At 44.6% G+C, this 20489-nt stretch overlaps 1 protein-coding gene across 2 annotated transcripts; it reads left to right on the forward strand.

The window, feature by feature from the left end:
* The first annotated feature begins 6 nt into the window (after positions 1-6).
* On the forward strand, positions 7-10237 carry AKAP5 (A-kinase anchoring protein 5). 2 transcript variants are annotated; one of them, XM_075926401.1, is made up of 2 exons: positions 7-3473; positions 6401-10237. In XM_075926401.1, the coding sequence occupies exon 2, from the start codon at positions 7040-7042 to the stop codon at positions 8501-8503; it is 1464 nt and encodes a 487-aa protein (XP_075782516.1). In that variant the 5' UTR covers positions 7-3473; positions 6401-7039; the 3' UTR covers positions 8504-10237. The 2 variants fall into 2 exon arrangements, with proteins under 2 accessions (XP_075782516.1, XP_075782517.1); XM_075926402.1 differs by lacking the exon at positions 7-3473 and adding an exon at positions 3480-3998.
* Positions 10238-20489: the final 10252 nt, after the last annotated feature.

The following is a 20489-nucleotide window of genomic DNA, read 5'->3' on the forward strand; positions in this document are numbered from 1 at the left end:
GTGAATATTGCAGTACAGTAATACTGTTGAGTCTGCAGTGCTCCACTGTGTGTAGGTTTAATCCAGCTTCCTTTTCTGGGACGGCATGTCACCTGTAGGATAATAATTACCTGAATTATTCAGTGGATTTAGATGTACTCACTGACGACTGTGGTGAAGTGAGACAATCAATTCTTTTGATTTATCAATTGACTAGAATAACTTGCCCATGCAAACAGCAAAAAAAAATTTTGGATAATTGTTTCTACATAAAACTGCAAGGCCCATATGCTTGTGTTTGATCTTGACCTAACATATGTTAAAGAATTGCTCTGACTGGGAGAAGAGTTGATGTAGGTGTATGCACCAGTACACAGGCTTATCTGTGATACACACACACTATATATAGCAAGCTAGTGAGGAGAATAATTATGTAACAATTACATGGCTGTCACAAGAGTGAAGTTAGAATAACTTAAGTTGTCATAAGAGCCCCGAGTTGCATTTAAATTTTCCTTTATATAATATCATTCAGTTAGAACAGCTATTGCCAATCAATCTTCAGGGCATAAGCAGACCACTTGCATGAGGTCAAGAAGGATTGTCTCCCCATATATAACAGTGCCTCTGGCTAGCCACCTTAGGTGCTTCTTCATCTAAGGCAGTACTTCTTGAAGTGAGCTGTGGGCTTGCTTTGGCCCACGCCACTTTGTTTACCTTAGTCACAGAGCCTCTCACCTCCCATTGGCTCCAATTCACCGTTTGCAGACACAAGGAGCTGCAGGAAATGGCAAACTAAAGCCAATGTGAGGCTCTGTGGCTAAGGTAAACAAAGAGGTGTGGGCCTGCTAAGGCATATCCTGTACAGGCCACTTCTGGAACCAGAATAAACAGAATCATAGGCTCTGTCATGTCAGCTTCTACACATAATACTACTTTCTTCTCATGTCTGGTTATCTTCCATTCTACCAATTGTATCTTGTTCCTTTCATCTCCCAGCCCCCACAAATGCCCTTCCAGTTCTTTTGTACAGCCTTTATTTAAAAACCAGAAGCTTGCTATGTCCCTCTTGGACAAGGACTGGTTGAAAGTAATTTTTTTATGAGAGGTAGCCAATGTTAGTGAGAGTATCCTTCATCTAGTGACAGGTCATAGCATTCATTCTCCACTGAATTTGTGGATTTGAAGCACTACATGTTCTCATGCCCTTAGCTATCCTAAATGTTATGATATGTGGACAGATCCTTCTGTAACATGATCTAATGTCACTTAATTTTGCAAAATGTTGGCCAGCAGCATGGACTGAGGTAGGGTTTCCATGTCGTCAAAGCCTTTCTCAGAACAGAAATAAGCTTAACCTTTCACATCCCTAGTGGGTAACCGGTAAGCATCACCCTTAACATGTGATACTTACCAGTTCTGGTTAACTAGTGGGAGCTGGAGGGGAGGGGGTGCTTCAGCCTGGGCATAATGGGTAGGAGGGCATTCTTAAATGGTTAAACATGTTTAAATTGGTATTTTACATCTCTATACCCCACACCTTGTGTCACCAAGACCCTCATGCAAGCAAGAAAGCTTGCTCTGAACCATTGGTTTTGAAACCATGCCCATCCACAGCAATCTCTGATCCTCCGGCAAATTATTCCCTTTGCATTGTTGTCATGCTCTGAAGCTGGATGAGGAACAGTATTCCAAATACAGGGTATTTAAACTGGAAGTGATATACCTGAATTAGTGATCCTATGCCTTTGTTGCCTCATGTTCTCTCTAATCCTTATTCTTGCTGCCTACTCAATAAACCTTAGCACTAACAGGCATCACTGAGCTACAAGGAAGTGGAAATGTGTTATAATTTGAACCCAGATCCCACCCCAGATAATTATGAAGGGTATTAGACCAAGGAGTTTGTAGACTCACATTTGTGCCCTAACAAGCAGTAACCGTTTTTGAAATCAGGATCAGTGGGATGCTACTATGCTAAATGTATATTACTAAACCTACTGCATGAAAATGGCAAATGGAATTCCAAGAAAAATGCATCCATTATGAGCACTCTGTGCTTGCTTTACGTCTCCATCATCTTACTAGTGAGCATTTCAGCTAAGGACTGGGCTGGATTCTGTCCTGGGCCCACTAATATTACTCCATAATAAAAAGAGCTAATAGGAGGCTAAAAAGAGGGTTTTTTTAAAAAAAAAATCTAAGCCTTACCCGCATTAGGCAACTGTACAGACTGTGCAGCTGTTTGAAATATGCTCCTCCCTCTCATTTCTTAATTTAAAATACATGCTCTGATGAGTTATCAGTGGGCAGCAGTTAATCCCCTGTTGAGGCTAATGGGGAATTCACAGCTCTCGGAATGTGGTTTCATGTAGTGCATCAGTTGCACTTGATTCCTATTTGCAGGGCCATCTCAGCAACCCTACCAGCAGGAGATATACATAAGTTTGAAGCTTAGATACTAGAGCAGTGGTGGGAAACCAGCGGTCCCTCACAGTTCAGGGTGTGGTTGTTCACTAGTGCCCCCGTGCATGCTTGCCAGATTCTGCTGGTTTCTGTCCACATAGTTTTCCTATGGGTATTACTAAAGTGATGTGCACATAAAGCAAAGGTATGTGAAATGAAGTGCAGGCTGTTTGCACAGCATTGACTGTGAAAGACACCCATTCTCTCTGCATCCAAAGCACTGCTCCCATTCAGTCTGCGCACACTGCAAATTCTAGATATGCAAGCGCAGGGTAGCTTTGCTTACTATCCCAGGAGACCATCTTAACTATGACAATTTTGTGGCCCACAGCGATGAAATAGGACCATGATGCAGCCCACTTACTAATATAGGCCGTCCAGCCCTGGGCTGGAGAATGAGACGGCATCAAGGAGGGGATGCTGCAGATTGTCCTGGCTCATTCCTTGCCCACACTGGGAGCCAGGGTCCTGACACACAGTTCTGAAATAGCCTTTGTCCTATTGCCCAGCTTCGTGGAGGAGCCAGGGCTGCCGGTCAGGGAGGGGAGTGTCTCTCCCAGACCCCCTGCTTGGCACTGACATGGGCTGGGGTGCTAAAAGCAGCCCTTCCCTCCTGCTCCGTCCCCAGGGACAAAACTAGCCGCTGCTCACTCCACCTTGGCCTGCCCGGGGGGCGCGGGGCGCGTGGCAGCCCAGGGATGCTCCCCGGGGCAGGTGGGACCCGTCGCGGGAGGGCAGCGGCTCTGGCTGAGCGCGGGGAGCAGCTGGCACGGCGGGGCTCAGCAGAGCGCGGCTCCGGGCAGCTTCTGCAGCGCCCCCACCCCCAGCGCGCGGCGGGCTCTGACCAGGGCGCGTGGCCGCTCTGCGCCCCCAGCCTGCAGCACGCGCGGGAGGGGGCGTGACTGGAGCGGGGCGTGTCCCCTCCCGCCGGGGCTGGCTCGGGACCCCGCCCAGCAGCAGCAGCTCCAGCTCCAGCTCCTCTTGGGCTCCGAGCGGAGCGGGCTGGCGCGGCGGGCAGCGGACGCCAGGTGAGCGCGGGCGTGGGCCGAGCCGGCCCCTTGCTCTCCGCACGTAGGGCTGGAGCAGGATTGGCCGGGGGGCTGCGGGGAGCCAAGCGGGGCTGCACCCCCGGCTCGGCGGGGAGCCGCAGAGCAGCCTGCCCCGGTGCAGCGGGGGCCCGGCCGGAGGGCAGTGGGGCAGCGTGCAGCAGCCCTAGGCGCGGGGAGGGGTCTGCCCCGGCTGATGGGCAGCAGCCCCGGCAGGTCTGTGGTGCTGGGTGCAGGTGCAAGCCGGGTGGGGTGGGTGTGCCGGGCCCGTCGCTTCCCGGCTCGGGTCCCGGCAGCATCGGAAGGCAAGAGGCACCGAGGGAGCAGACTGAGAACCGCGCAAGCCGGGGCGCCTCTGCTGCCAAGTGCCAAGCCAGCCCTGCTGCGCTTCCCGCGCCGGCTCTGGATGATGGACCTGTTCCCGCGGCATCCAGGGCGTTTTCCACCTTTCTTTCTTTGTCTCCAGTGACATGTTTCATGCCAGCGGCTGGCACATGGAGGACACAGGTGACTGACTTGTATTGCGACAACCTCTCTTCCCGCTCCCAAGAGAGCTGGCAGATCTTGTTCCAGGCAGAAGTTTTCCATCTCTGTCATTTGCTGCTTGCAGCGGGCTGCAAGATGATTACTAATGGACCTCTTGCATTGGTGGGCAGGAGATCACTAAGGCAGGGTTACAGCTCCCAAGTTGATGCAAGGTTCAGCTTAAGATTTGGCAAGCAGGGTAGCATCATAAAGACAAAGGCCGAGGTTTTCAAACACGGGGTCTGAAGTTAAAGAAACAAATCCATAGTTAGATTCTAAATAAACGATACGATTTTTAGACGTGCTCCTGTTTGTCACAGTGGGAGCTGAGAGGGTTCAGCACCTTTCAAAGTCAGCCCACCTGTTTACTGTCTGAATAATGATGGAGAAGCTGAACTTTTAAGCACCATCTTGAAAATTTTGGCCATAGCATCAGTTCTATGCAAGGTGAACCTATTTGTTGGGAAACAGTATTTGCAAACTACCAGGAATATTTCCATTTCTATTGCAAATACTATAGGATAGCTTAAGAAACCTCCAGCAATTCGGAGACTATATAAAGAAACCAACATTAAAGGTATTTATGCTGTGAGTGCGTGTGACTTGACTTGTTGGTTGGCATGGATATCCTCAGGCTTTTTTTTTTTTAATTTAAACATTTCAGTTTCCTTTATTTTCTTTTTTTAAAATTAACAGAGACATTCGTTCAGAAAGGGGGTTATTGATTATGGTTTCAATTCAGCAAGGTTCTAAGCATATTGTAGTTGTCATTTTGTGCAATTTCAGACACCATAAGCCTAAAGACTGCTAATAATCAGCATCCATTTTTTCTGCCATTCTAGAAATAATGGCGTGTACAGAAGGTAAAAGCACAGAGGTGTAATGCTTACTCTGTCATTTGATTTAGAATTGCACAATGATGTGAGCAATGTGGTGAAGTGATCCCAGGGCATCCTGCTTTAAAATCAGAGCGGGAGAGATTGGAGAACACACCTAATCTTCCCTGGGCTATTTTCTTCAGACAGATCCATTTTCTTGTCTTTCCAGCCCAAAATACAGTGATGTCGACTTGGGGAAAACTAATGATAATTAAGGGCTGCCTGAGTCTTATTTTCAAAGGCAGTATTTGTGTCAGTTACAGATTCCGTACACTGGACTGCAGATAGACTCCATAGCCCACATGGTCTTGAGTAACTTGAATTCATAATAAAATACAATATCAGTGAATTTCTTTCCTTGTATTTTTGTTATTGCATCTCTAAACCAAAGCAGATAATGTTAGATAACTTCTAAATGCAATAATTTACGTTAGTTTTTTTTAAATGTACATACATACAATCGTGTTTTTTTTTAAAGTAGGATAATATAAAAAGAATTTCCTAACATTATCCAAGAAAAGAGGAACCTAGGTAGTCACTAAGAAAGAGAGAGATAATATGCTATAATGTGCATTTGTATCTTTATATTCAGGAATGTTCTGAAGGACTACATACATTTTATAATGAACATGTGTTCTGAGACAGTGGGGTTGCCATGGAATACATGCATATGCTGTAAAAAAAGCTTCCTTCGTACAGTTTGATTTAACTCACAAGCCCTCTTTTTTATATCTTATGTAGCTGCATATTATCATCTTGTGCATTAAGAATAAAAACATCTGATATCTCAACTTAGATTTTCCCTGGGGGAATTGTGAGTGTATATGGGTCAGAGGGGGTAATTGTTTCTCCTGGGGAAAAAAAAAATTCCTTACAAGTGAAATGTAAAATTCCTTTTCTATCTCCATAAAAATTCATATATATACATGCAAGGTTCATGTGGTAGGTCTCCTATGTAACTAGCACAACATTCAAAATATGTTTGCCTTAATCTATTGAAACACAGCTCCCACTGATTGCAAATAGGAATGTTAAAATGTGTTTAAGTAAACATGCAACTGCTGAAAATTTCAGCAGTTATACGGTGTGGCAGTCAGCTCCACAGGAGCTGGTGCATGCGGGAAGCCAGCGTTTAAGCTGGGTGCCCCGCTGCTACCTCCGATAAAGAGGCAGTAGCGTGGGGGAGGAGACAGATGACTCTTGGGGAGTAAGTGTGCACAGGGAGCTGCTTTTAAGCCAGCTCTCTGCATGTACTGGGAGCCTGCATGTAACTATGCAGGTTAAAAAATGAGCCCAGACTCATTGGTTAACCTTGTACATGGTTATACTTTCACATGCCTAATTATGAGGGTGTAGTTGAACATAGAATAGCACACACATGTCTGTAAGGCTACGGAGCTTGGCATTTTAGAAATGAAATTCACACATTTGAAAAATTACCCAGTTCTTTGAAAAATTGTATTTTCATTTACTGCATTTTTTCATCATTTGTTTGTTCTGTTGCAGATATATATGAAGCAATTACAGAGATGAAAGTCTATGCCATATTTTTCAACGTGTGTGGCAAATCTTGCAATGTGAATTGAAAGAACGTGAAATGCAGAGAAGGAAAAACAGAAGAACAGCTGACCCTATTACTGGAGGCAAAATAAGGCCACTTGGTGTGTCTGTTTTTTTTTTTTTTTTTTTTTTTAATATTGCTTCAATCCCATTGCTCAAAGAAAATGAAGTATTAGAAAGTGGAAGTTGTTGACTGGTGCCTGTCAAACTGAAAATGGTCATTTTTTTAATATGATTTATCATCTATTTAAAAAAAGTCAAACCATTGCTGAAATAACATCATATCGAGTATTATTTCAGGTTGGCCATCCCAGAGATGAAACTGAACCTTTCAATAAAGTGCAGGAAAGTGTGTTCTTAAAATCTTTCCAGTAAGTCTTTCTCTTGAGAAAGGAAAGAGAAAATAATAAATCACAGGGGAAATATAAATGCACTGTAACAAGTCCGTCAGAACACTTTTTTTTTTCACATAACACCTCATCTGTTTGCAAAAGCAATTTCATGTTTTTGAATGAAATTTCAACTCACTCTGAGCTTACCTGTAGTTCATTTGTCTGATGGATTAATAGAAAAGCAAAATATTATATGAAGAAGTTAGAAGGCAGGACCACAAATATGGAGAATACAGCTAAAGAAATTCAAATGGAAAACAGAGGGCCCTCAGAAATTCATAGTTCAGCAAAATTGTGTCCTTCAACTGAAGAACAGGCAGAAAAACTCACAATGTTTTGCTTTAAGAAAAGAAAGAAATCCTGTAAGAAGGCATTAGTGATGAAAGGTGACTGTGAAGAAGACTCTGTAACCTTGAAACATACAAGCCAATCCATCAGTGCAGTTCCTGGAGAAGGGGAAACTTCCAATCAAGCTCAGTTGTCAGGAGGAGCTTGGGCAACTATAAAACGTCTAGTGACACCTAGGAGAAGGTCTAAATCTTCAAGGAAGGAGAAGCATTTTGATTCTCAAGTGCACCTGGAGATAAATGCTAAGGATGCTGGCTTGCAAGGTTTTCCAAAGAATCGGGTTGGATCGGGGCTCAAAATTCCCTGCATACGGTTCTCAAGAGGCAAGAAAAAACCCAGCCATTCTGAAATAACAGAGGAATCAGACTGCAGCGTTAAAGCAAATGAAATAACGGGCATTTTGAATAAAGCTAACAACGATCCAGAGGATTTGGCAATAACCATCAAATCAAGCGTGGATCAGTCTGTCAGCCAAGCCTCTGAAAAAAGTGATAGGAACTCACTTAATTCCACTGGTGAGAATGTACTTTTGGTAGAGCCCAGACCAGATGGGGCTCAATCAGAAATAACAAATTCAGAGGGGGTTGCTCTACTCCAGGAAAATATACATCAGAAGAGCATACATGAAACTGAGCAGACAGTTGTTGTGAACAAAGGAATTGAGCTCAATGCCACCCTCTGTACTAATGTTTCTGAGGACTTACCAGATAGCACAGCTGAAGCCACAGACGAACAAGAAACCAATAAGTTCCATGACAAAGAACGTGAATTGAAAGAGTCTGGAAAAAACACACATGCTAGTGAAGACTGTAAATCCAGAGAGAAGAAAATGAGTTTTAATGAGTCAGCATTTAAAGATGATGCTGTCAGCACGCAGGGCTGTTTAACTGAACAATTGAAATTAGAAGAAAATGAGGACACTAATATAGCGGGCATTGTGATTACAGTGACTGAAGCAGATGAGCCTGAGGAAGAGGAGTTGAACTATGACTACAATCTGCCCTCAATTTCATGTGAACATAAGCAAAAGGGAAATAAAAAAACAAGCGGGAACTTCAGTTTCAGTAAACTTTCTAATTGCAAAGAGGGCTCAGTAGCAGGCAGTGGCCCAAAGAGAGAGGCTAAAGTCTGTTCTCCTGCTCTGCCACCCAGAGGTCCTAGTGACCAGGAGCACGGAACTTCAGAACAGCATGAACTGCTTCTGATAGAAACTGCTGCTTCACTCGTTAAGGCGGCGATTCAGTCATCGATAGAACAGCTGGTTAATGAAATGGCTTTGGATCATAGTAAACAGAACAGTTTTCTGTAATGACAAGAAGTCCCCCAAAATATAGTAGGACTCAACAGCAGTAATTTAAACTGATGTTTAGCTGCAAGGTGAAAGGCTAGAAACAGTCTTAACTCCTTAGGTATTTGGGGTTTGTGTGTAGTATTGTTTCTGCATGCTGGGTTTGCCATTGTGTATATGTAAAATGGATCCAAGAATAAGGACTCAGTGTTGACAGACTCAAGGGATTGGACTTTAAAACATTGTGCTTATTGATAGCTGTGGCTATCAAGTTTTAGTGACTGTATTCCCATTTATTTGTCTTTCGCAGTTTGGGGGCTCTGATGTCACTATATATTTTAAATTTGTTCCTATTGTTTATATTTTATTTATTATACAGTATCTGTGAAATGATCCAGAAGTTGCTGAGAACTCTTAGCTCTGATGGGCCTTACCTTGTACTCCTAGTTGTTGGAGTTTTGCCATTGGTTTCAATGGAAACAAGATTAGGCCTATTGGCTTCAGTGCAAGTTAAGCATGCTCAGAACATTGCAGGATTGAGTCCGCATCTCAAGATGCGTATACTGTTTTAAAAAAATACAGTCTCAAGCTGCAATGTCGTTATTGTATAAAATAAGGCAGGTACAGAATGCAGCATGTAATTTGGGCTATTCCACTGGCCCAGAATGTCTTGAGCATTTCAAATGTCATTGAAGACATGGACCAAGCTCTAATGTATCTGCCTCATGGCCATGAGGTTGCCAAGGAAACGGTGACACTTTGCAGAAGGGCCTGCCCTGATCACCAGTCAATGGTAAAACTTCTAGTTACGTTAGTAGTGCAGGTTTGGGCCTAAGCGAGCAAGTTACAGATAAGGTCAGGAGAAGAGACTTTCTTTGTTTTTATAATGTCAGTGGTGATGCCTAACTTTTGCTTTAGTGCACTTTTTAATATATAGCATAAATAGTATGAGCTGCTAGAACACTAGTGGTGCAGTATTGCCTGAGGGTTAAAATAGCAATTCCAGTGGTCCATAAACAGGTCTGTTTTAACTTGAGCATTTTTTTTGTTTACTTACTAGTGCCCTTGAATGCAGCCAGCATTTTTCAATAACTTAGGGTTTTGCCCCCTGCTTCACAGTTCTTCCAAACATCAGCAAACAAATCCATCCCAGCTGTGTGTAACTGCATTATGCCACTGAATTCCAAACTGCAGTTTCATTTGAATACGCTTTCTTTGTCATTGTATTCTGAACTGCTGGGTCCTGCAGCTGTGAGCGGAAATGGCTCAATCCTGCTCGCATTGAAGTAATCAGAAAAACTGTGGACCAGGCCTTTAAAGGCCTACCAGAGCTGAATCCTGAAACAGGTTTGTCATTGGGAGAAAATAGCCAATGCTTTGTTTTGAGTGTTCTTCTATATATGATACAGTATGTGTGTGTGTCATTTGCCCTGTTCATTAACAGCTCTTTAAAAAGTAGCCTTTTGATTGTACTCTGTAAAGAATGAATGTGGGTCATGGGGTTATAATTTGTGCAGCAGCCAAATAAACAACTATATTCTCCTGAGAACTTGCATTATTCTGCATATTTCTGAGCTGATGCAGAAATAGCAACTGCACTTCGCAGTTGTGCATTGATCATATGCAATTTTGAGAATCTCTCTTTCTTTCTGAGAGCAGGATATGGATCCTTTTATAAAATACAAGGGTTGTAGTCTTTCCAAGGAATTAGTGCTCAGTCACGTTTTAACCATTGAAGGTAGAGAATCGGAACCTAGTACACACTCAGTGGCACACCAAGGCATGTTTCTGTGTATTCATATGGGTAGAATTCTGGAAAAAGTCTTAAATCCAGAGGTGTGAATAAATGTTTAAACTTTCTTTTCTATGAGTGTGTTTGATCAACTGTAGACTGGATCAGACTAAAGATGTTAAGTAATGGTTAATTTACTAGTCGAGTAGTTGATGGAATTTCCATCAACTAGTCAATAGGCTAGGAGGAATGCGCAACGCCGCACGTAACCCCAGGCCAGCAGGAAGTCTCGGTGACTCCGGGCTGCATGCGGCATACCAGCTTTGAAACGTACAAGAGTCCTCCAGCAGGGAATCTTGTGCATTTCAAAGCAGCAATGCAGCATGGAGCTCGGGGTCAGCTGGGGACTCCCCAACTGATCCTGGGTTCTGTGGAAATGCCGCGCTGGAGCCCAGGATCAGCTGGTGAGTCCCCAGCTGACTCTGGACTCCATGCGTGGCAGCGCCACACAGCTGATCCTGGGCTCAGCTGTGCGGCACCGTGGCTTTGAAATGCCGAGGCAGAGTTTGAAAGGGACAGTGCCACACAGCTGAGTCGGGTATCAGCTGTGCGGCATTGCCCTTTTGAACACCGTGTTGGCATTTTAAAGCATCAGGGCCGCACAGCCAATCCTGGGCTCAGCTGCCACTTTGAAGTATCCCCTGTTCTCCCCCGCCCCCCCCCCACACACACTTTGCTGCCTCTATCTGATAGATGCTACAGTGGAAGGAATTGACTAGATAACCTGATTGCCTTCTATGACAAAGTAACTGTCTCTGTGGATATGGGGAAGTCAGTGGACATGATACACCTTGACTCTAGCAAAGCTTTTGATACAGTCTCCTACAGTATTCTTGCCAGCAAGTTAAAGAAGAATGGTTTGGGTAAATAGACTGTAAGGTGGATAGATCATGGGGCTCAACAGGTAGTGATCAATGGCTCAATGTCTGGTTGGTGGTTGGTATCAAGCAGAGCGCCTCAAGGGTCAGTTCTGGGGCCAGTTTTGTTCAACACCTTTATTATTGACCTGGAGAAGGGGATGGATTGCACCCTCAGCAAATTTGCAGATGACACTAAGCTAGAGGGAAATGTAGATCTGCTGCAGGGTAGGGATAGGGTCCAGAATGACCTAGACAAATTGGAGGATTGGGCTAGAAGTAATCTGATGAGGTTCAGCAAGGATAAGTGCAGAGTCCTGCACTTGGGGACAGAAGAATCTCAAGCATTGCTACAAGCTTGGGACCGACTAGCTAAGCAGCAGTTGGGCAGAAAAAGACCTGAGGATTATAGTGGAGGAGAAGCTGGATAGGGTTAACAGTGTGCCCTTGTAGCCAAGAAGACTAACAGCATATTAGGGTGCATTAGTAGGAGTATTGCCAGCAGATCTAGGGAAGTGATTATTCCCCTTTATTTGGTATTGGTGAGTCCACATCAGGAATACTGCATCCAGTTCTGGGCCTCCCATTACAGAAAGGATGTGGACACATTGGAGAGATTCCAGCGGAGGGCAACGAAAATGATTAGGGGCTGGGGCACATGACTTACAAGGAGAGGCTGAGGGATTTGGGCTTATTTAGTCTGCAGCAGAGAAGAGTGAGGGGGTATTTGACAGTAGCTCTCAGTATCTGAAGGGGGGTTCCAGTGGTGATAGATGACAGAACAAGGAGCAGTGGTCTCAAGCTGCAGTAGGGGAAGATCTATGATGGCTATTAGGAAAAACTATTTCACAAGAAGGGCGGTGAAGTACTAGAATGGGTTATTTAGAGAGGTGATGGAATCTCCATCTGTAGAGGTTTTTAAATTCTGGTTTAACAAAGCCCTGGCTGGAATGATTTAGCTGGGAATTGGTCCTGCTTTTAGCAGGGGGTTGGACTCGATGACTTCCTGAGGTTCTTTCAACTCTGATTCTATAATAATTTTAAAATGAAAACTATGAAGGACTTTATGCAACTTTGGAACTCTTGCAGTGTTCTCAGATGCAACGTAAGAACATAAGAATGGCCATACTGGATCAGACCAAAGGCCCATATAGCCCAGTATCCTGTCTTCGGACAGCGGCCATTGCCAGGTGCCCCAGAGGGACTGAACACAACAGGTAATCATCAAGTGATCCCTCCCCATCACCCGTTTCCAGCCTTATACAAATATAGGAAGAGATTTGTTTGAGCTAATGGATTTGCCCTGTATGTCTTCATAAATCTCTGCTGGAAGGACAAAGTCTGCAGCTCCGAATAGTTCTGGAAGGTCTAGTGTCTGTAGCTGGGAAAGAGAATGCTCCGTGCCCGTGACAGATAGTTTACTCCATAGTGGGATAGCTGGTGTGAGTCAACTAGCTCCACTGAGATCAGTTTCAGGTGACTTTGTTGATGTACACCAGTTGAGAAACTGGCCAGTGTAGATATTTAAAAGAAAATTTATACAAAATTTATTATTAGGAAATTAGTGATTAAAAATACACTTTCCCTCCAAGCTAAAGCCTGCCAGTGTTCATTACTGATGTACGGTGAAGGTTTATGTTAGCCATCCTTTTGCTGAGTAGCTGACTTTCCTTTCATTATATTGGATACATGACTACCAAACACTTAAATTAACAATGAATATACTTCTTGTTTTCTTGCATTGTGATTGACTGGGTAGCTATGTAGGAAATTGTGATTTTTTTTTTTTATACTGAAAGACTAACATAAAGATGACCTGTCCAGATATGAATATTTTTAGCTAGTCAGGCATCTGTAGAATGAGTCGAAAAGTTTTGTAGATATTGCTAGAACTTTTGAGAGTATCGAAACAAATGTGTCCTTTTTGCTAAGGTTTGATTACTGCGGGCTAAAGTGTCATCAATTTTTGAATGCGTTAGATGTAATTTGGGTGGTTTCATTTTGACTAATAATTTCACTAGACTGTGTGGGTTTGACATGTTAGGCTGAGTTCCTTTCTGCTGTAAGAAGGTGCAATTCCAGTGAAGTTAGTCAGATTGCACCTGTTTACACAGACTTGCATTTGGCTCTCTGTTCTTATATTTTTTCAGACTTTTTTTTCCTCTCTAACAGTAGCCTAAGATTAATTTGTGTGGCTGGTCAAACAAACCCCCAATACTCTTCTTCCTTTATTTAACATCTGTCACATATGTTCTGTATAGTATATAATAGAAAATGTTTGTAATTTTTCATTGCATCTTTATCACACAATATCACAAAACATAGAACTTGATCAATGTCATTTCTGTCTCAGTCTCTCCCTCCACCCATGAAGGATTATTAGTAGTTAACTAACAGAAAGAATGGGTAGCCTCTTGAATAAAGAAAGGTACATTTGTGTTATAGTTGTGCATATGTAACCAGGCTATGCGCTAATGATTGCATTTTACCATAAGCGTATGATTACCTGGCTATGCAATAGCTAAAACTATGAGATATTGTGTAAAGTTTTTAAAAAGACTTGTTTTCCCACTGATTGTTAAAAGAAACCAGTAAGCTAATTAACTGCTAATGCTTAAGGTTTGACTGTGAACAGGTATGTTAATTCCTCCTCCAGCCATATTGCTTCTGATTCAGGAGGCTGTTGGTCTGCTGTCCATTTCAATTATGGAAGTGGTTTCTGCTTGGCGCTTTTCTGAATGGATGTATTTTTGCCTCTTGTCACTCTGCATTCCAGCCTACTTCTCTGTCCTCTTCTCCTGCCCCCCTTTCTTGCATGAGCCTTGGGGAGACAACTCATCTTGTCCAACAAGTTGCCCAGGGGTACTTCAAGATTTTCAGCATGATATTGCATTTACTTACCGCTTTTTTTAAATACCCTTCCTCCTTTGCGGCTTATATTTAAATGCTTTAGACTAAACTCGTGAAGGGCAACCGAGGCTAGCGAGTGGGCTGCAGGAGTGGCCCTCCTTCATCTCAGCGAGCCTCGAGATTGTCGTAAACAAGACGGTTTCCAGAGATGGTATAGTTTTGCTAACTCTGCTTGTGTGTGTTGAATTTGTGGTGTGTGCCAGTTAAATCATAGAAGAGCTCTAATTGGATGCAGAGGGAGTGCATGGTGCTCAGTCAATGTGTGCATAAAGACAGGAATTAGATGTGCGGGGAGGGGGTTCTGTAGCACCCATTGGCTTCCAGCCTAGTGCCCAGGGTCCCAGCTACTGCCCTGCATGCTGGGGGCTCTGCTGCTGGCTCTGGGCCCGCAGTCCCAGCTGCTGGCCCTGTGCTGTGTAATGGGTCTGAGTATGTCAGGAAGTCTGACAGCCATTGAGGGGAGGCAGGTAATTTTGTATAGCAGGCACATTTTCCTCTATTCTGGGGTATTACAATTGGCTGCATTCCCACTGAAGATGATGAACTTTCATTCAACTGCCCCCACGCCGCTTCTCCTCTCCACCATCACATTTCTAGCCCATGTGGTTGTAAAGCCAACTCTCAACAGAAGCTGATGCCATGCTGTCAGCCCAAGTCTGCAAGCAGCCCAGACCAAGGGTGAGATCCACAAAGGACCCATTAAAGGGCTAACTTTACACACTTTGTCACCTACTGAAATCTTTAGCCACAAATTAGGCCCCTGGGCTTCCCCATGCATGGGTAGAGCTCAGTGCCTATAGAGGGGACTCTCAGAATCCAGCATAGTTTGTAGGAAACTCCCTAACTTGAGCATTTTCTACTGGCTTAGAGTGGGGTTAGGAACTGTACCATGCTCAGGTGCCTTGTTCTGGAGCGGGGAGGAGGCTTATTTCTGCTTGGGACTCATAGCTGTGAACTCTCCTGAGTTTGGGTACCTATCCCAGGTCTTTCCTTTCTCACAAAAATGGAGGCAAAGGTGGTGTAATAGCATCCCCTTTCTATGCAAGAGCCTCATGATTACAGCATTCCCTGGAAGTGTGGGAGACTCAGTTTCAAATGTGCATGTTCCACGTGTAGGAAAGTTTAATTGGAGCAGGGACGGGGACCTGAGGAAAGTGCCCTGACCCTGTCAGCCGCAGAGGTTGAGAGAAACCCACCCCAGAATACCTATGGTACAGTGATTATGGCCCTTTCCTGGGAGAGGGTGATAGTTCTTGTCGAAGCAAAGGCCTCACTCAGTTTAGGTGGCTAAACAGACAGCTTTATTGATCAGTAAAGCAAAGTGAGCCAAATGTGGTCCCAGCAGAGCCGGGCCGAATAAGACTGGCTAATACAATCAATCCTAGTGTCTTTATACCCTAAGCCAAACAGTCTGATGTCAGGGCATCCAATTACAGAAATCATCAATTAAACTAAGAACAACAAAGCCTTACCAGCAAGATGGCGGACAGGTACGAGGGAGTGCATCTTTGGTCTTAACCAGCCCAATTAACACATTCCAGTAGCCCATCCTGTAGGCCTCTTCTCATGGGGTGACAGAAAGTTCACTCTGGTCTATGTGCCAAAGAGAAAAGCTGAAATGGTTTCTACGCTCTGTTCAGGTCCCTGCTCCACATCAGGCAAAGACTTTGAAGTTGGGTCCCTCGCAGCATAGGGGAGTGCTGTAGATCCAAGATGTCACCACCACTTGTCGGCATGCTCTTTAAATATTCACTGGACTAAGCTCTGCAGTCAAGGTAGGGAGGTTGAAATTACCACGGGAGCTTGTGTGTGAGTGAAGTGAACAGTTGCTCAGCACTAGCAGGAGGTAAGCAGTTTTGTGAGTGCACACCAGCAGAAACGGAGACACCTAAGGGATGGAAACTTGGGTGCCTAGGGAATGTGGGCACCTACTGGATTGGGCAGCCACTGAGCACAGCTTTGAGACTCTAAATTTTGGGTTAGGTGCCTAAATCCCTCTGTAGAGCCAGTTCTAGTACTGAATGCTATCAGTGGACATGCAATGGAATTTATGCACATTAGCTAAGGGCAAGAGTGGATCTCGAAAGAGGAATGTTAACCTTGAACTCTGACGATTTAAATGTCAACATTTTGAACTCTCCCTGCTGACGGGTGTCACAGAAAACTCCCGCTGAGGTTTGTGTCTGTCATTGCCGAACACAGTGACAGAGCGGTAAGGGGAGTTATTACTGAAATGCCGAGAGGGGTGGGGGAAGTGAAATGTTCAAACTCCCACAGCCTTTCAGACATCTCCAATCCTGCTCACGAGGGAGAGGGAATGATGCATCATCTCCCTGTGTGCCACAATAAATCAGCCCCCCCACACACACTTTTTCCTGAGTGCTGTCAGTGCCCACTTTCCGCTTGACAGCTTCTCTAAGGCAGCTGTGCATCATCGACATAATGTACAGACATGTGAGCAGGTTGGAGGCAGGAGAAATGATGGGGAAACATTCTGAAATTAAACTTTCATTGAATTTACTATTCAAATCAATCGCCCAAGAAATGCTGAATTGATTGTACTATTCAGTTTACAGTGAATGCAATGCAAGCTGCTGCCATAGAGCTATCAATGAATTGATGGAACGGGGAGAAGGGGGAGATCTGCTGTAACAGGCTGCAGGAAAATGGGTAGGGGGAGGAGGGGCAGGCTAAGGTGTGTTGCTGAATTTAGGCTCAGCTTGCCTGTGAGGACAAGGGGGCTTCTATCACAGGCACACCAGGAAAATTAATACTCTAACCATTGCTGGGAAAACTGGTAATCAGCAGAGGGATGGACAAGGTTATTCCCTCATAAGAGACTTTACCATCTGGTTTGGTGTTCCCCTTTTGCATTGGGGACTGGTGCTTGGAGAGGGGGTAGAATCTGCCCCACTTCTACATCTGGCACAGCTTTATTCTGAACATGTTGATATAACTACTACCCAGTGTGTGTGTGATCTTTACACACAGCGCAGGTGTCAAGGGCAGGACTTGAAATCCCTTCCCTCCCCTGCCTAGCTCACAGCCTGGCCCCAACACTGTTATCGTCCTTCAAAGTCCCCCTTACAGCTGATGTTCAAGTAATAATTCAATCAACAGGAGTCCATAAAACTGAGTAACCCCCATTTCCGTGGTGCAGCTTTTGAGGCCTGGTCTTATTCAGTTCCCAAATCCTCTTTAGTCCATTCTGCATAAAATTAAAGACTAGGAGGCTCACTCATCCCCTTTACGGCAGTAAGCCATTCATTTGTTTGCAACGTGCATTGGGGACAGCCGTTTCACAATTAGTAGTGGATTTCGCCATCTTAGAAGCTTGACCATTGCCTGTTTATCTGGTCAGTGAAAACCCTTCAGAGCCTTATACATGATATAATTACATTTCAGTGCTTTAATTCTGGCTTGTTAAGAAGATCAGACCATAGTCTAGCTTTACTGTATTTGTCTCTGTGACGGAGCGTCTGCCTCACATTGGTCCTTTAAGGGTAAAACGGAGCCCTGGGAGAGGGCTGAGAGGAAAGCCCACAGCTGAGGCAGCTAGGGAAGGGGGAGGGTTATAAATAAGGGCTCCAGGAGGGAGACACTGGCTCTGGCTGGGGAGCAGGAGGGACCTAGTTGTCAGGGAAGCTAGAGGCTTTCTGATTTAGAGCAGGGCTGGGGAAAGGCAGCCCAAGTTGTGGAAGCTCTAGCCAGGCAAGTTCCCAGGCTACAGGGCCTGAAGCAAGGCTTAAGAGTACTAGGACTTCAGAGGGGCAGCCAGGATAGGCAAAAGCAGCAGGCCTACACCCCCTTGCCAGTGATGACAGGTCATTTCAGACTGCAGTTTGCCCCTGTGGCAGGGGCTAGATGAAGACTGGCAGTGGGTCATTGAGGCAAGGTGGGGAGAGGGGATTTGGGGATTCCCTGGAAGGGGAGGACCCCAGAGTTCAGGGACATGGGACTGCTGATGAAGCCCCAGAAGGGGGACAAGGGACAAATGTAGCGGGCACTGCCACAGGGCAGTGTCCTGAAGAGGACACTGGTCTGTGAGCGATGCGGGTCCGAATGGAGAGCGTGGAGTGAGGACACAGGGAGATTCCAGTCAGAGGGATGCACCCTGCATGCTAAGAGCTAATTCCCAGTGTTACCAGCAGGAGGCGCTGTGGTGATGAGTCCACCCCTTGACAGTTTCCAAGTTTCTTTTTATTGGTTTGGCCTGGTGCCTGCTTTGACAGGGGCACCAATCAGTAACAGGCCCTTCTCACGCTGCCAGCTTAAAAGCCAGAAATGCGCTCTTTTGGTTGAAAAATCAAATTGCAGTTATGTGACTGATGTTATTGCTTTTAGGTTCCCTGTAGAAGGAAATAGGAGTTTAATTTCTGACTGACAAGGTTTATTGCCGCCTCAAGATTCAGGACCTGAGCCTAGCAGAGGGTTGTCTAAAAGACTGTAATTGGGGATTGATCACCCAAAGACCTTGTATTAAAAAACTAAAGATACATTTATGTCTGAAAGAAAGATTGGGTAAGTTGGTTTTTCAAACCTGGAAACACAGTTATGTTAGATGAGTGCAGTAAGCTTCCAAAATGCAGTATGTCTGTATTTCAAATGGTTGGTTTCTTAAATGGGTCACTTCAATTTTATGGGTCAATCAATTCAGTTCACGCTGCTTTGGTAAAATTAATATTGTCCTTTCTGAAAGAGCATATTCAGTGCAAATTTATTTAATGTCTTTCCGTGTGTGTGCTGTACCTTTTGAACTGGAAAGACCCACCTTTGCTGAAAACATCACTTGCTCACCTCTTCCTCTCCCTCCCTCATGTTGAAGTCATCTGGTCGCACGGTTGCAATGTAGAAGAAATCATAGGAGCTTTATGTGTTTATAGACTTGGTGTGACAAGATAATGCTGGTCAAATCTGTAACATGCTTGTTTGACCTCATGTGGTGAACACATTGGGCAAGCAGGATGAAGGCTGAGGTCAGATCTCTTCACTGTCGGGGGATGATAAAAATGAAAACCATGTCGACTAAGCAAAGTATGAATGGTTAACTTAGAAGCTTGTCAAGTTGTGCATCAGTACCACCTTCTGGCCAATCAAGTCCTAACACAAACAAGTTTGCTGAAGTTGTACATTTACCCATGTCCATAGCATCCCGGGGCTTCCAGGTGGCATTAATTTTAAGATGGGGAAAAATATGGGGCTTATAGGATATTGGGGTGGGTAGGAGCTCAGCACCTAAGAAGGAACTCAGCACTTGTTAGACAACCCCAGAAGATAGCAGGCAATTAATTTGCTTTAATTAAACCAAAACTTTATTCACCTAAAGTATCTGAAAGTTGCTGGCAATAAATTGTACAGTGCACCTCCTCCTTCATTCCTTAATGTGGCCCATTAATCCCCAACCTTGTCCCAGCCAGCTCATTGCTAGGCTCCTAGCACCTTCCCCTTGTGTAAGGAGTTATAAAAAGGAATATTTTCCCTCACTACCAGCTAGGCCACACCTGTTATTTGCACTTGCATACTCTGGACACCCACCTTTACCCAGTGCTTAGGGTATAACCTTCTTAATTTAGGGAACCATCCTTTTCTACATTTTTTTTTTTGCAAACTTGTAGGAACTTTTATCAGTTAAAAAGCCTGACACAGGAATATCTTCCTTAGAGTGATTGCTTATGTGCATGCCAATATGGGTGTTTGCACAATCATAAGACTTTCTCTACTGATACCCATTGCATTGACTGTGGTGACACCTCCCTGGGGTCGTGTATATATACCCCTGCCAGCCCAACTCCTCCTCAGTTCCTTCTTTCTGCCTTTTTGTGCCTTGCACTAGGGGTGATAGAGTTGCTTCCTCAGGAGTTCAGGGGCAGGGATTTTTAATCCTAGTACTTCCTTATTCCAAAGACCAAGAGAGGTCTGCACCTCATCCTATATCTCAGAAACCTGAAATTGTTCAAAAGAAGGGAATTGGTGCTGACCAGAACACGAGGCTTACCCTTTCAGAGCTCTGGAGAGGGTGTGGGAATCTATAGCCTTCACATGTCACAGCATGGAGTTTTGACAGTACTAAATATCACCTCAATGCTGAACCTGCCCCATGGGTAGATTTAGGACTGGTGAAAAGTGCCAGGTCACTAGCCCTGAAGAATGACACTTATCCACACAACTGGTTCAGTAACGAAGACAGCAGTACATCCATCACCAGGGTGAGCGTGGTTATGTAGGGACTACAGCTGGGGATGTCAAGTTCACAATAGGGATGTAAGTGTAGTTAATTAACTGTTAACCAAAAGCTTATAGGTTAATGCTATAGACTACACACATTTTCCCCCTTCCCCTCCCCCCCACCATCTCTAGCCAGTACATTTTTTAGCAGACTGGCCAGCAGCCTGGCTTAGTCCCATTTTGGGCCAGGTCCAGAAACTACCTCTGCTGTGGCTCTGCATTT

This window comes from Pelodiscus sinensis, chromosome 4 (genome assembly GCF_049634645.1).
Source record: "Pelodiscus sinensis isolate JC-2024 chromosome 4, ASM4963464v1, whole genome shotgun sequence".
NCBI lineage: Eukaryota > Metazoa > Chordata > Testudines > Trionychidae > Pelodiscus > Pelodiscus sinensis.

Coding starts and splice junctions, on each gene's coding strand:
- AKAP5 (XM_075926401.1), top strand. CDS start 7,040: ATGAAGAAGTTAGAAGGCAGGACCACAAATATGGAGAATACAGCTAAA.